Source organism: Channa argus, chromosome 16 (assembly GCF_033026475.1).
Source record: "Channa argus isolate prfri chromosome 16, Channa argus male v1.0, whole genome shotgun sequence".
Taxonomy (NCBI): Eukaryota; Metazoa; Chordata; class Actinopteri; order Anabantiformes; family Channidae; genus Channa; species Channa argus.
The window spans coordinates 19,809,725-19,825,633 of record NC_090212.1 but is presented as its reverse complement, the minus strand read 5'-3'; the positions used below and the strand labels follow the sequence as shown (position 1 = coordinate 19,825,633).

The following is a 15,909-nucleotide window of genomic DNA, read 5'->3' as shown; positions in this document are numbered from 1 at the left end:
ATTGTACACATTCGGAAATTTTAAATGAAATCCTTCGAAAAACGTATGCAGGATAAAGTGATTCTGTAAAAATTGTTGTTTAGATCCCATAAATAATCAAACAACCAATTATTTTTGCTTCATAGCCTCCAAAAATGTTTGTTTCACAGTGTGACACATTGTTAAAGACAATAATATTGATACATTATTTTATGTAAGTTTAGATTAAACTGTTCCTGTATATAAAATTTCACCTACACATGTAAAAAATGTCCTACAGATCATCAATATATCGATATCAAAGGAGATATTGGACAAACTTCTTGTTGTCATGGCTGAAAAGTAACCAAACGTAACAGAAAATCTAGTATAATAGTGTTCATAGAAACTATCATGACTTTTTAAACTTCCTGTTAATGACCAAATATCCAAATCACATTTTAAAAGGAAGAAATCATTTTACTCACGTCATAATAATAATAATAATACATTTGTCATGTTGAGTCAAAGCTTTTGCGTGGTACTACATACAAAACGTATTTTTACTCTACAGTATTTTCTCTTCTGCTGCCATTGGACTAACTCAGACTCGGTTGACTGGCTCTTTCGGCTTGTTTTTAGTCTTTCAGCATAAGCCAAGGAGTTGTTTTACAGCCTTGGAACCCAGACATAATCAGTGTCTTTTGTACAGATGTACAGACCATTACAAACAAGTAGAAAACAAAATTAAGTCCTCCAGTTCCTACGAGCATGAATCATGTGCCTGTATGCAGATGTCTCAGTGTCTTTCGGAGCAGTCGGATGAATAATGTCCTGCACATTTTTGTGTGTTTTTGTGACCTTTAGCTTGAGCCTGTACAAAGGGGGACAGGTCTTTCCTGAATCAACTGTTACCGTCCGTCTTTCAGCTGGTCTCCACACCCCTGTCACCTCCACAGATTCCTGAGCGCGCATTGTTCTCAGCCGATTGAAGTGGCCTCTTCTTTTAAGACTCAGTGAGGGGAAAGAGCACAAATCACTGACTAAGCAGGATGCTCCCTCCTCTGTAACAGGCTGAGGATCACACCGGTCAATACTATAAAAAGACATGAAATAGTGGAAGGCATTAGCATATCAAAGGCCGACGTCTGACACAGGCCCGTCTGCTTGGCAGAACCTACGGTAAGTGGGATGCAGTGGGAGGAGGAGTTTCAACTGCAGGAGGAGGAGGAGGTGGACAAGTCCACCTGTCGAAGCTCACAGGGGTTTTTCCGCTGCTCGTCAGTCACACAAGGGGAGAGGTAGTTTACAAAGAGCTCCGCTTTCTGCCTCGAGTTCCGATCAGACGCCGCAGCGCTCTCACGTACGCGCTGCACTCTTCAGAGGTCAAAGTTCAACAGTAGGTGTACGAGGATGGTCAGGAAAGGGTGGGAGAATAAGGGAAGCAGGCAAATTGGGTGATCAGGTTTAAAATCGTCTCAATTCTGTGCCAATGCAGAGAAACAAAAAAGTGATTTGACAGTTTCTGAATTCTGCCATTATAAAAGCTGATCAAACAAATCACTACATACGTCAGTCTGACACAATAGTATGATTTTTTTTTTTAAATAAAAAATTAAAAAATGCTGATTTATATGGTTTAATTACCTGTCAGCAAATAAAGTGATTAAACTCAGCTTCACCTCTACCAACAGTGATCTTTGACCTTTATTTTATATTTATTACTCTACGTGTTTAATCAGTAGTACTGGAGCACACTTACTTTTGTTTAAATATACTTTTGGAAATGTGAAAGATCATTTCTAAAGGAAAGAGCATCTTGAGTTCAAACATCAGAACCGACTGCCCAGCTGAAGATAAAATGAGGAAACGCATTAGGTGTCACTAGAACTTTTTTTCAGACTTAAGTGGGATATTCTGGTGCTATTTTCAGAAGCGGAAGGAGGAAATGACTGAATTATGTTAGGCTTAGTGTAGCAGCGGGCAGCCGATGGCATGTACAGCACAGCGGACAGTCCAGCAGGTGCTGTTGTAAAAGGCAGCGCTGACAGACAGGAAGAGAGATGAGTGTTTGGTGTCAAATCTCTCCTCTGGCTTGTGTTCGCTGTCAATGAGGTGAAGACAACCAGAAGACAGCAGAACAGCGAAGAGAAAATACAGAGAGGGAGAAAAAAAATTCTTGGCTGTGGTGCAGATCGTACAGTACTACATCTGTATTTAATAAAAAGCACTGCAGCATCGATCTGAGTGGAGGGAATTTCTCCAAACATCCTGCAGAGCTGAAAGGCCACTGGGATCCCTGCGCCGGTCTGATTAAGGCTTCCTGTTCTAAGCACTTGATGAGGAACTGGGGAGAAATTTAACGTCCAGGTCTCCCCGCTTGGACGCTTTCCCGAAACGGTCTTTTTTTTTTTTCCCCAGTTCGACATGACTGATTTACACCTGTTTTTACATATCTGTGCCACTAGTGGGCAGATCCACTCTAAAGCAGCCCTGCCATTTTATCACCTTATAAAGTTACAGTAACTCATGTGTGAGCAAATGTTTGCCATCCAGTCACGGATGAAATTCTAAATGTTTGCCTCCTGGGCACAGGTTCTGAGGCCCAGTAAATCAGGGGTCCTGGACCCGAGCCTCTGGACTCACTTCACAAATTTTCTTGTTTAAAAGACACATCATTGCCCCAAAGAGACACATTACAGCCAAAAATCGATGTAAAATGTCTCAAAAATGTATGATCAGTAGCACCAAGAGGTGTAGTGTGACCCAACACAGAAAATGATCCGTTGACCCAAAAACAAACAAAAAACGTCTGAAAAACCAGACAAATAATAAATCCACAAAATGGCCAAAAAGAAGCACAAACAGATGAAACATTAACACAAACTAATTTAGAAAACACACAAAAAATACAACATGAACAAATAATGCACAATATAAATTGTAGGGGGGGTTGGAGCCCATCCCAGCTGTCATAGTCTATCACAGGGACACAACCACTCACACTTACACCAATGGATGTACAACATAAGAAGAGATGGTGGCCACTGGTGGTATCGAGAATTCATCTGACTGACTGTATTGAAGCCAAAATAGTCTTCACTGATAGAATATTTGTTACCATCTCTAAAATCTAAAGCCAAATAATGTTCCGTTGAATAAAGACTTTTCTCATCCACTACACTAACCGCATTTATTAATTTACAAAGCCAGACATGTTTGTTTTATGAGGAGCTGTCTCCTTGACAAAATAATTTATTGCTGAAGGACATTTCATTAAGTAACCAGTCTTTGATTTTCACTCCATGTGAGTGAAAGGCCAACGAGCTGAAGGTCTCTATCTCCATAATAAGCTTAAAGACGGGGATTTTCATTATGTGTTCGGGCTCCTCATTATGTCCTCTATTGAATTACGCCTGCTGGTAAGTGAAATACTTTCTTTATAATGCACCGTGAAAGAAAAATGTTAATTTATTGGAATAAAAATCAATAAAGGCAAATGTCATGTGACCTGTGTGCAGTGATGCTGATAAGGATTTAAAGTAGACTCATATGCACTGTACAAATAACACACACAAAAAAAGGTGGTAAATATAAGAAAGAAAAAAACTCAATAACCTCATTGGATTTCTAGCGCACACGTTTTTTTCACATTAAACTTTTTTCCTTTTTTTTTGTAGACATTCTAACCTTAGAACAAGAACCTAAAAACCTTAACATAGGACATGAATTTGTTTTCCAATTCAACCTCATTAAACGTTAGCTCATGGCTTTAAATCACGCACGGGTTCTAGCAGGAGTTCATCAGAAATGAAACCTAACTTCTGCGGCTCCGCCTGTCACTCCAACAATTGCTTTGAGTCATCTTAACTGGTCAATGACTGGCTAATAATGCTGATTCAGCATGAGTTTACTGTTGCAATAGCCACTTATCATCTATGTAATAACTTTCACTTCTGTAGAAGTCACTTCAGCAGCTATAAATAAACTGGTCTGAGCCCTGTTGCTATCCCATCGGCGAAGAAGTGAAGACACTGCAAAAACAGGGGTGAGTCTCCTGCTGCTCGGTTCGGTCACTGAATAGTTTAGATTAGTGAGGGTTTGGTGGTGTTGCTTTCAGTTTGAACATTACAGATACTTGTTAGCTGTGTTACTAAGTGAAGTACAGATGTGATTACAGTGTGTAACCAAGTTTACAGTGTGTGTTACCACTTTAGTCAAAGTGAAATAAGACACTGACTCACTTTCTTGACTACATAGACAGCAAAGACAAACGGGATGAAGAAGTGCAACATGTTTACATTAAGATGTCTTTGTATAATACTAAACTCCAAGTTGCAAAAAGTAAAGTTATCCAGTGTTGATTTGTTGGGATTGTATTTCTACACATGTATTTTTTTCCACAACATGCCAAGTGTCTCTGCTTGTTCACATGGTTTTAGTTTGAGGGAATCCACACTTATTGTGCACAGACGGCATGAAAACGTGTTATTTCTCCTCATCGTTTCAGTTAGAAATGAATGCAAAGCCAGGAGACCTGATCGAGATCTTCCGTGGGATGTACCAGCACTGGGCTGTCTATATCGATGGAGATGAAGTTGTTCATTTGGTTACAACCGGTGGGTAAAGTGTTGGTTTTCATGCACATCAGAGTTTTTAGTATTTTAGTTTGGTTTCTTCGTTATTAAAGTGCAGGCTTGATTTTATTCCTACGTGGACGCAACTTAAGGTTTTATCTATTTCTTTGCTGTCTTTTCACACACACAACCACACGCAGATGATTATGGTTCAGGGCCTCAGAACTCAATCTTGTCCGTGGATAGCAACATAGCACAGGTGAGACGCCAGAAGATCTGGGAAGTGGTTGGCAACGACGAGTTTCGCATTAACAACCTTCTGGACGATAAGTACCAGCCTCATGAGCGTCAGATTATTGTGAGGGACGCCTGTAGGATGGTGGGGCACGTGCTGCCGTATTCTGTTGCCACTTACAACTGTGAGCACTTTGTTACACAGCTACGATACGGCAAGTCGGAGTCCCGGCAGGTGGGTATCGTGTTTCTTTTATCAGCACTATTGGCAGAGCTATATTGTTCATTTTTGTATTTCTTTGTTGTTAACTTTACTGTTGTGATGATGGTTTCTTTAATTTAACAATGCAAGATTTTCCGGTTAGTCCACAAACAGACCCCCCCTCTTTAGTCACCAGGCCCACAGTGCACACAGTCTCACTAATCTCTTCCCATATTACATTCGTGACTCACAGAAAGTATTTACACGCCCTCAAGTAACCAGGTTACAGTTGGCTTCATAAATGTTAGGTAAACAGGAAACCTGCTTTACATTATCAGGGTTGGAGATTAGCCTGATAGTCCCAGGTACATTTCTCCATGAATACGTGTAGATATCTTCAGATCAGCCTTCAACTAGAGCACAAGTGAATGTGCTGAATGAGGGAGAGATGATTACATGACTTTAAAATAAGAGAATGCAAACTGTTCCATCCAACTTGTGCAACAGCAGATCCATCTCCTTCCCGTTCAGCATTCGTATATAGCATTAAAATCAGGATTACTGTATGATTTGAGGTGTAATCATGATACTCTGCATTTTGAAATTATGGTGCACAAGTTTAGTTTTCACAGCCTACTGGCTATACAATCATGTATATCTCATAAAAATATACATAATTAAATAGGAGGCTGTGTGAATGAATAAATCAGTAGATTAAATAAAATACAGTGCTGTAGATACTCTTCTCAAATCCCTCATAATTTTTTATGGTGAAGAAACCGGGGGGGGAAAAAAAAAAATCATCCAGCTATTAAAAAAACAAAACTGCACGAATCCTACCAGAACAGATGCAGTCGTAACGTGTGAGTGCTGTTTGAGCGGGCAATCCCTTTATCAAAGTGATAAAGTCGTTTGCCGTGTGTCTGCACCTGGATACTGGAAGAGTTCATCATACAGGCGTCTCGTTCATCGTAACAACACACAGATTTAACACAGTCTATTATGACTGATAAGAAGCAGATGTGAAGCTGAATAAATTGTGATTGCCTGTGTTTCAAGCATCAGAGGATGATGAACAAGCTGATTTGCAAGTTTCAGAAAAGCTTATTTAATCAACCAACTTAGTGCATCTGTTAGCTTCTCTGCGTCGCAGCTAAACATCGTTATCGAGGATGCGAAAGCAGCCACTTACAGCTGTGCCACTAAATCACGGAATCCCACAGCTGGATTGTTTTAGTTTTTAATCAAGGCTAAATCGTGGGATCACGACAGACACATTTGTTTTGCTACTATACAGTGCGTACAGGTATATGTGTCTGGGTGAGAGGCAGAGAAATCTTAGCTTTTTTTTCCAAAAGTGAGGTGAGAGCTTTCACTCCACCATCTCTGTGACATACGTTCTGTGTAGTACATATGGAGCAGCACATTAGCTTAGTATAAAGACTGGAAGAAGGGGGGAAGCTTGCATAATATTCTGTGTTGTCAAATTTGAGGTTGGATCATTTTGCTCTTTTCCAACTCTTGCAGATTAAATGTGAATAAAGTCCAAATTTGAATGGTTGATGTTTTTCAGCAGTGCAGCCTTCACTTTCAGCCTGTCACTTGTTCTTATTTCGCAGGTTAAAGAAGCAGTTGAGATTGGTGCCGCAGCTACAGCGGGTTTTGCCATAGCAGCTTTGGGCGCCGGGTTGATTGCCGGTTTGCTCAAAGATGATGAAGAATCGTGAGCAACTCTTTTTAATGTGTGTTTTAAAAAGTATATTTGTAAAGCAGAAGGTGACAATATTGTTTGCCTTTTTCCCCTCTGTATAATAAAATGCATTTCAGTGAAAACCTTTGTATGCTCTCAGGTGTTATTTCCGTTATCTGTCATGTACAGCCTTCTTCAAATCTGCCTCTTACTTTCATGAAGGTGCAGAAGGTGCAGCTCTACGTGCTCGTGGGCTGTTGTCTTTGCAGCGTGTTCGAGTGCCACTTGTTGGCCCAGACAGGAGCCGACACAGGAGTTGGTGCTTGTCGCTGCTAGTTCTTTGTCAGCCCTGGTTACTGCTCGGTTTGTCGGTGCATTCGGTGTGTAACTATGTCAATTCTAATTAGGCTTTATCTGTATCAATAAACCGGTGTTATGCCTTTTTTTTTTAAACCCTCAGCAGGCAAAGTGAGACAGAGGAATGTGGGAAGTGTCCCAGTGGACATTAATGTAGAAAAAGTGTCCTATAAATTGCTTCCTTGCCCTTTTCAGCATATATAATAGATGGTTCTCTGCATCTGTTATCTCTATTATTATGGAGAAGATTCTCTCTCACTTAACAATATTTTATGGGAAACGATGCAGCTTATTACCTTCAGAGTTGACACAACTGCTCTAATTACCAGTATGTTAAATTAGGTTTGAGATACTTTACCATCAGGCTTCCTGGACTATGGCACAGTTAAGACACCTTTACTGATTTTTAAGTTGCTTCTTTTCATTCTAGTTTGGGTAGAACATGTAAATAAATGCCAATAAACTTCCCTTTGCATTGCATATATGAAAACAATTCTCTACTTATAGCTTTAAAAAAAAGCCTCCAGATGAAATCACTTGGAGGAACCTTTAATTCTTGTGACCATGGTCAACTCCTTTTCCACAGCTCCTCCAGATGACATCTTCTGAACTTCTAATGATAAAAAAAAACTCCTTCACGTGATGTCATCTGGGGGAGTTTTTCAGCCAGAAGCAGAGAAATATTTTAATATAAGTAAGTCAGGGGAAAGTTTTAAAAGCATCGTGTGCATTTACACCTTCTAAAGCAGTAGAAAGCGAGTTGAGAATTGGTGAAGTCGCCCTTTAATACATTTTGCTGTAACTTCACAGCCATGAAACAGGGCTTTTATTGTGAGGTTCTATTGTGAGCTGTGCTCAGATGGAGACTGTGCCAACGTGAAATACTACAGCCAGTAAAAACCAGTGCAGCCGTGATGAAAGCAACGTGACAGGCAGCAGTGGAAGCCAAACAACTACTACCTTTGGTGCCCGTGTCATTTCATGAAACATGATTTCCCCCCTCAGTGGCCCGTCACCACTAACGTTCTCACGTTCCCCCCAGACTCAGAGGGGAGATGCTGCTAAACCCCCCAAACTTTTGGTACAAAGATGTCATTGAGCCTTGTCTTTGCACCTGCTCAAGTCGTGGAGGAGATGGCAGAGGCTCTTCCTGTGTGTCTGGTGGGGGACAGACAACGGTCCACAACCTCCCTGCTCCAAAACAAGCTCAACAAAGTGTTAAAGGGTTTAAAAGGAGAACTGCTGCCATGCCAGACAAGTCAACAAATAAGGGCCAGTGAAACTTTGTTCGTCATGTGAGAGGCTTTTTTTGAGAGGAGCTGTGTAGAAAGGGTTGGTGGGAGGCGACCACATAGACAGCAGAGCCAGGAGGACGCGGTTTGGAGATGGCAGATTGGACCACCCTAAATATAAGGTTTAGATCTAGACGTTGATGGCCGCTCAGGTGGCAGCGGTTGAGACCCTTCCATCTATCCACCCCCCCCACCCGTCCACAGTCACAATGAGGAAACTGTTTCAACCAGATGAGGGCCCTGCCTCCAAGGCCACTGACAGAGAGAGATTAGAATAACAATGTCCTGGGTTAATGATGTTTGTGCTGTTAAAAGACACAAAGTCGTTACTAAAAAAGCCATTAGGCCTCCAAGTCAAAGGGAATGAAAAGAGGGTTTTTTTTTACGCTGATTACCTGAAGCGAATTCTAAACAGAGCAGTGATCAACACACAACACACCAGGGGCTCAGTGTCCTATTTCATGGCAGATTCTCTGTATTTTTCTTGCTGCTGTAACTACTTTTTAACTTCACTTTTAACTTATGAGATAGTGGCTTGTGTCGTGAATTAGCTGCAGTTCCTTTCAGGGTATTTTTTTTTTTCTTTCGCCCGACTTCTTCACTCGGTTCCACTCATCATGTCACAGCAGCAGGCAGAGCTGAGTTGGAGCTGGCAGTGGGGCCCCCCAAAAAAAACTAAAAAAATAAAAAAGCCAAGGAAGAAAAAAGGAGGAAAAGAAGGCTTTGAAGAAGACTGAGCTTGCAAAGCTGTATTTTAAAGTTGGATGGCACATCAGAGGCGTGAGCAGCTACAGTTGTGCCTTTTAGAGGAATATATACGCTCATACTGCAGCATCCAAAAGGAGCCGAGCAAACATTCGCCGCCATACTGTGAGGTCTAATTATCCTCTGGTTAACACACAGAACGCTGGTTTCAGAGGAGCAGAGCACATCTGCATCTGAAAATTATTAAATGTGACATGATTTCAGCTGTTATTTACATTCACATTAGAAGCTGACACTATCATTTTCAGCAACCCGGTGCAACTGTAGAGGAAGTCTTCATTTCCTTCGCTTCCTGTGTCCTTGACGCTCGTGTTTAATAAAGATTAGATGGAAAAAGAAACAAAAGCTGGAATAGTCCAGACGGGCAATGCAGTATCCTTAGAATCATAAACGTATTCATGGTTTGAAACTTAAACTGATTACAGCAGCTCCAAATCAACTGGCAGCCTCCAGTACAGATTCCAACAGCTGCCAGAAATAAATGTTATTAAGAAAAGAACATATGTCATCACACAGGTACCACTGCAAAGTCTCGTCATCTTTCTAAAGCTACGCTTTGTGTGTGTGTGTGTGTGCATCCAAGATCATAGTTACAGTAGCTGACAAGTAGCTTTACTGTACTTACAAATACATGTATATAGGTGAAGGTATCCTGTGCGACTGTGGCGCAGGAAGGTAGAGCGGTTGTCCACCAATCTCACAGTTGTTGGTTCAATCCCCGGCTCCTCCAGTCACATGTCGAAGTGTCCTTGAGCAATACACTGAACCCCAACTTAGTTGCTCCCGGTGAGTGTTGGCCAGCTGCATAGCAGCTCCCCCATCGGTGTATGAATGTGTGTGATTGTGAGTGTGAATGGGTAAATAAGAAGCAGTGTAAAGCGCTTTGAGTGCCAATAGGTAGAAAAGCGCTATATAAGTGCAGACCATTTTACCATTTAGTAACAAAATGAAGAGTTTGGGAAATAAGAGGGAACATGAAAAATAAGTTTACTTATTTAAAGCCACGGCAGAAACCGTGTAGTCACAGAAAAGCTACAGCCCAGTTTTAAAATGCCAACAGTGTAAGTTCCCGCTATGTTCCAAAAATAGTTTCTTAGTACTTCAGGGTCACATATTCTTCTCCACAATCCATCGCGCATTGGTACATTGTAAAATGTGTCCATAGGAAGTGTGATGAATCAGTTTTCTGAAAAGTATTTCTTCTCAAAGGTCAAACCGAACTCTATAAGAGTACAGCAGTGAAATACACCAGGAATATGAGCCAACCAATAGATGCACTAAATAGTCTCCTTCAAATATTGTGTGTTTGAATTCCCATGTCTCCAGTGTTACATTAAATCATCATTTAAAATAAATAAGACAATTGCTGCCTGAAGCCAGACAATGGAAGTAACAAATATTTGGTGGTGGCCAGAGAAACAAGAGCCGGCTGCTGAAAGGGGTTCGTGATATAATATATGCACAAAGAGAAAGAGAAATTAGGACGCCCATTTCTGAAAATGATGAATTGTGACATGGGCTCAGCCCTCATCTAAACGCTCTCTGGCTTCCTCCCACACAGGCTTGGAGAGGTGGCTGGGCAGAGAGGAACAGAGGAAATGCCTGTGGCCAAGCCTCTTATTTTTCCATGGCAGTGTTATAAACATATAGAGCAATAACATCTCCTGTATGTATCGTCTCTGCCCGCAGAACTGTAGCCGGCGTCTTAAAAGAAGCACTATGTTATTACCGCCTGCTATGAATGCTGTGTGTGTGTGTGTGTGTGTGTGTGTGTGCGCGCATGTAGATCTGGATTCTGTGCTCCTTAGAACCATATGACATGTGCAAAGGTTTCTTTCTAAAGGATTCCGGTGCAAGCGATGCTGCTCAGCCCAACGCAGGTAGATTCACGGGGCCTGACACGTGTGCGTCACAGAAAGAGACCGGAGGTGAATGATGGAGGCTGTGTGTGTTGACTGAATGGGCCCAACTGTCTCGGAAAGAGGTCTTTGCTTTCAGACGTGTCTGTGCTTAGTGTCCATTAGAATTGTGATGGACTTAGATTTAACCTAAATTAATGGAATTAATAAACGGTTTATTGTTTTCACCCGACTGTGGCATAAAGGAAATGTTCCTAAAATTACAAAATGCCTTTTGAGTGCATTCTTAACCTTAATGTGGTTGGTTTAAGTGGCCTTTTGCATTTGTTATATCTCATTTTGTCGTTCTTAGTCATTACTCATAGCTAAAACCAAGTGAGTCCAACAATTCTGCAAAGGTGACTTCACCAATTTTCACACTGTGTCCTATGGCTCTTTTGTTTGAGGAGTACGTGTATTTTAATGGTCCCCTTCTTCTGTCTGGCTTTAAATTTTAAAAAACGTTCGTGCTTCATTATCAGGGGAGGAGATGATGTCGTCCGGAGGATTTCTGAGCCACAGTTGGACCAACACTGCAGTCTCCATGTTATACGCAATGAGATTAGACAACCTGTGAACTGAAACCCTCCTCTGGATGATGTCATCCGGAGGCATATTCCAGCTAGCATAGAGGTATTTTGATATTTTGGTATTTTATCTGTTCGCTAAACTACAGCCATAGGAGGCAAGTTGCCGTTAAATCCTCCTCCTCAGACTGGAGGAGTGTGATCATTTTAGAGGATGGGCAGGTTAAATCGTATTGCATCATTACAATGAGAGGTGCTTCTGTTACAGTACGTGATCCTGTAAAGCCTGACACATCACGAAATAGCCAGAGAAATGTTTGGGGCAACTGTCTGCTGGTAACACTGTTAATTTTAGAAACAAAAACACAGACTAAAACCAAGAAGTATTAAAAACCAAAAGATTTATGGAATTTGGCCCACACTGATTACTGTAGTCTAACTACACGATGGGCTTGGATTCCATCCATCTGTCCTTGATGGTGTTTGTTTGTCCATCCATCAATGACAAGTCCTTTACCGCAGAAGAAGAAGCTGTAATTCGATCAAGCCAAGACAATTAAAGCCAAAGTTTCACTAATCAATCTTCATCCGGATTTTAAAGAGACAAGGATGAACAATGGGAAATTGAACCTTTCACGGCTTATTTCAGGGAACAGGAAACCTCCACTCCACCTTCGGCCAAAACCCTGCACATCCATCCATGCGTCCATCACCTGCACATGTTATCACCGCGCCTACGCTAAACTATTTATGATCTGCATCTTCAAGCATCTCTTTAACTTTTTACCAGTGAAATGCTTTGAGGAGGCCTGGTTCTCACTGTAGTGAAGACACAGCAGCTGGGCCGAGTTTATTTTTTAACATCCTCCCTCCTGTTACACTCACATCCCCAAGCTTCATGTCACACATGCAAAATCTACACAAAGCAAAGTTGTGTGTCCGCTTTGGTTTGTATCTTTTACAGAAAAACAGAAAGGATTCATGTGGCTACTGAGGTCTGCTCTTCACCCTTTGGAGACTTTAGCTCGGACAGTAAACGTCAAGTCACAACTCGTTAGCCGGAGCTGCTGACTGGTTCACAGAGCCTTTTTCTTCTTTCAGAGCCAGAGAGTCTTCCCTTTTCTGCAATCTCACATTCTCATACATACATTTGAGTTTCTGACGCATGATGAGCCCGGGGATTATTGTCATAGCCAACCCCAATATTATAGAATTACAGTCAGACAGAGCGACTCCTGGTGCTGCGCGGACAATTACTCTGCGGCCTGGATCTTGGTGGAAAGGCTACATTAGAGCGAAACCTCAGTCTACCGGATGCTGAGAAACAGGGGAAGTGTTGGCAGATAACGTGTCAATACCAACCAAACTAGTCCAAGCGAGGCTCAGAAGGGGTCTTTATTAGAAAGTTCCTCTCAGGATGAAATGTAACACCGGTGGCTTCTTGGAAATCGCAGACAGGCTCCGGTCAAAGTAACATTTATATGAACTTTTAGCCTGTCTTTGAGACCATCAGAGACATCACTAGTCTTACTGTGCACTCCTTCAGTCGGAGAGCTTTGATGTTATCGGACAACATGCCTCAGCTCCTTCAAAGACTTTCTCGAGCGGCAGGAGCCCTCACAGTAAAACCACATTTTCACAATAGATTTCTCAGGCCAAGACTTACAGGGGTCTGATGGCTCTCTGGCACCTTCCAATGAAGACGCTGGAGCCAGGCTCCCTCCCGAGGACGCTTCACATCCTGCGCTGTCGAGCCGGAGCCGGCCGTGAGCGGTGGGCTGCCTCCATCTTGTGGTGAAACATTCTTACTACATATCTTGAGCCCGGGGGCATGAGGTGCCACGGAATGAAGCATCTCAAGGTGGCAGTGTGGTTTCATGAGTGATTGGTGCATAAAATATGTGGGGAAGGATGAACGAGGCTGCAGGAAGGTTGGATTGGTGGTTTTTAACGGGGAAGTGTTTGTAGATTTAAGTCCCTGGGTAACACTTAGTAACCATCATTAGTTATTTAATACAGCAAATCAGATTAAATCGGGACTTGAGGATAAACTTTATAACTTCAAAAATATCTAGTGGTGGTTGAAAGTTTGGGGACCCTTCATCAGCTGGATAAACATGATCTAGCCCGAGAAAAGAGCCGAGACAAAAGATATTAAGCACATTTAGATATTTATTGTGGAAAATGATCCAATCTTAGACATTTGTGTGTTTTCCTGTAGGACCAGCCAGTCCAACACGTTACATTTCTTCAGCTTTAACCATTCTTTGGTAGAATGACTTGTGTGTTTAGGGTCTTTGTCTTGCCGCATGACCCACTTTCTGTCGTAGACCCCGCTCCTCTGTGAAACACCACCACAGATGACATAAGGTTCTTATGCTGCTTGTCACCAAGCATAACGCTGCCCATTCAACCCAGAAAGTTCCATTTGAACATTCTTCCAACAGCTTTATTTTTGGGGGGGGGGCTTATCCACCTGGTGGCTTCCTGCTTGCAGCTCTGCCATTCTCGCTACTGTTGTCCAAGGTTCTCCTGATGGTGGACTCACCACCACCTTAGGCCTTACCCTGGGGTTCCCCGTGAAGTCAAGTGGTGGAGTGCAACCTCTTTAGAAATGATCTCTTCGTCTGAGGTCCTCAAAAAGTCCACTAAAACCCCATCGGCCCATCTGGGTCACAACCGGTAAGCATTTATGAATTTTGTGTAAATGGTGCATGAAAAGATGCTCACAAATACGTTTCCATGTAGTTTCAAAGAAGAAAAACTGTAAAAACCAAAGAGATGCTTTCACACACAGACGTTTTATATGAAGATCATTTGAACTAAACTGTGCGAAACCTGACACGGATCTCTAAGCTAAATCAAACAGTAAAAAGTAAAAGGTTCCTGTTCTAATAAGAAATGTGCTTCAGTTACAACTGAGCAAACGCTATTTGCTGCCGACAACCACAACACAGGATTTAATAACCTTGAAAATGCTCCAAGGTGGAGTCTGAATTAAAATGAAAATGGCCGAGCAACTGTTGCCTGGGTCAGACGTAACTTACCAAGCTTGTGTTACTGTGGGTGAAACATGCATTCTGATTTAGTAAAACCAAGTTAGCGTCTTCCTGTGACAGACCGACGTCCGTAGGGCTGTGGGGAGGTTGTTTAAAGGTGACTCTGCAGCAAAAAAGCCACAAAGATCAAGAGATCAATCATTCAGCATCGGATTTGCTATTTCTAACTTAGGGGTATAGGCAACAATATGAGGCAGCAGCATCTAAAGAATGACAAATCACATGAGATGCAGATGTTGCAGCATTGAAACGGCTCACTACAATTAAAGTCGGATAAAACCCAAAAGCACTAAACCAAGTAAATCTGTGTTTGTTTAAATCAGTCAAACACGGACTTTTACAAATGCTCATAAATGGAAGCTCTGTACAGAAGCTTTGTGTGAATCTGCTGTTCTCAAACGTACAGTTACACATATTGTGCTTCCATGTCAGTGGGGTTTAGTGAGCGAGGACGTTTTCGGGTTGTTGGGTTTTTTTTTGGGGGGGGGGGGACGTTTGGAAATTGTGTCTCAGTTTTTATGGTTCAAATATCTAATCAGACTGCAGTTAGAAAACTAAATGCACCATAGTAACTGGAACATTGAATTAATTAATCGCAGTATTGTGTTTTCATTTACAACAGATACAAATGGATTATGGATTATGAAAGAATGTCCCATGCGGACAGATTATGATGTTAAAAGACACAAACACACAGACTCTGTGGTGATGTTGTGTCCCCGTATGGTCATATTTGTCTGCGTCCGGTGTCACTTTGCAGCTGTAAAAATTAAAATGTGCCATAGACTGATTATGATGTTTTCTTTGGCGCGTAGGTCTAGTGAGTTATTAATGCAATCGCTCACCATCCCACCTTTATCCGTGAGAAGAATCCTGAATGGTGAGTGGGGGGGGGTCTTCAAACCACATGCATTGCATTGGAAGGTAAGATGTGAAATGGGTTTTAAATCAGCTTCAAATAACACTCCAACAAATATTATATTAAGTCGTGTCAATCAATGAATGGTCTCAAATCTAAATGCTTTTGGTTTTTTCTATTATTTAGACATTGGAAAAAGTCGCATTGAATACAAATAAGATTAGAGGGTGAACACTGAAAAAAAAAGGATTGAGAGCTTCCAGAATTTGCAGAGATTTTTAGCGAAGTCTACATGTTGAATGGAATAATCCGAATCAAGACGCAAGCAGCGTGAAAAAGCCGAGATAACTACAGGTTCACTGTTTGTTGACTGGGGTTAAACGATCACAGCCTCAGTCCCTGTGAGAACAAAAAAAAAAAAAAAAAAAAAACCTGGACCCAGCAGGTCTGTGACGCGTCTCTCCTGGAGCTTTTGACAGGAGGAACCTCTG

At 41.7% G+C, this 15,909-nt stretch overlaps 1 protein-coding gene across 2 annotated transcripts; it reads left to right on the top strand.

Annotated features, from left to right (window-relative positions):
* The first annotated feature begins 3,901 nt into the window (after nucleotides 1-3,901).
* On the top strand, nucleotides 3,902-6,804 carry LOC137101908 (phospholipase A and acyltransferase 4-like). 2 transcript variants are annotated; one of them, XM_067480892.1, is made up of 4 exons: nucleotides 3,902-4,006; nucleotides 4,469-4,577; nucleotides 4,736-5,004; nucleotides 6,591-6,804. In XM_067480892.1, exons 2-4 carry the CDS (start codon nucleotides 4,475-4,477, stop codon nucleotides 6,696-6,698), a joined length of 480 nt encoding a protein of 159 aa, XP_067336993.1. In that variant the 5' UTR covers nucleotides 3,902-4,006; nucleotides 4,469-4,474; the 3' UTR covers nucleotides 6,699-6,804. The 2 variants fall into 2 exon arrangements, with proteins under 2 accessions (XP_067336993.1, XP_067336994.1); XM_067480893.1 differs by having other exon boundaries at nucleotides 3,913-4,006; nucleotides 4,473-4,577.
* The last annotated feature ends 9,105 nt before the right edge of the window (nucleotides 6,805-15,909 follow it).

Coding starts and splice junctions, on each gene's coding strand:
- LOC137101908 (XM_067480892.1), top strand. CDS start 4,475: ATGAATGCAAAGCCAGGAGACCTGATCGAGATCTTCCGTGGGATGTAC. Junction 4,578..4,735: donor TGTTCATTTGGTTACAACCG/GTGGGTAAAGTG, acceptor AACCACACGCAG/ATGATTATGGTTCAGGGCCT. Junction 5,005..6,590: donor GCAAGTCGGAGTCCCGGCAG/GTGGGTATCGTG, acceptor CTTATTTCGCAG/GTTAAAGAAGCAGTTGAGAT.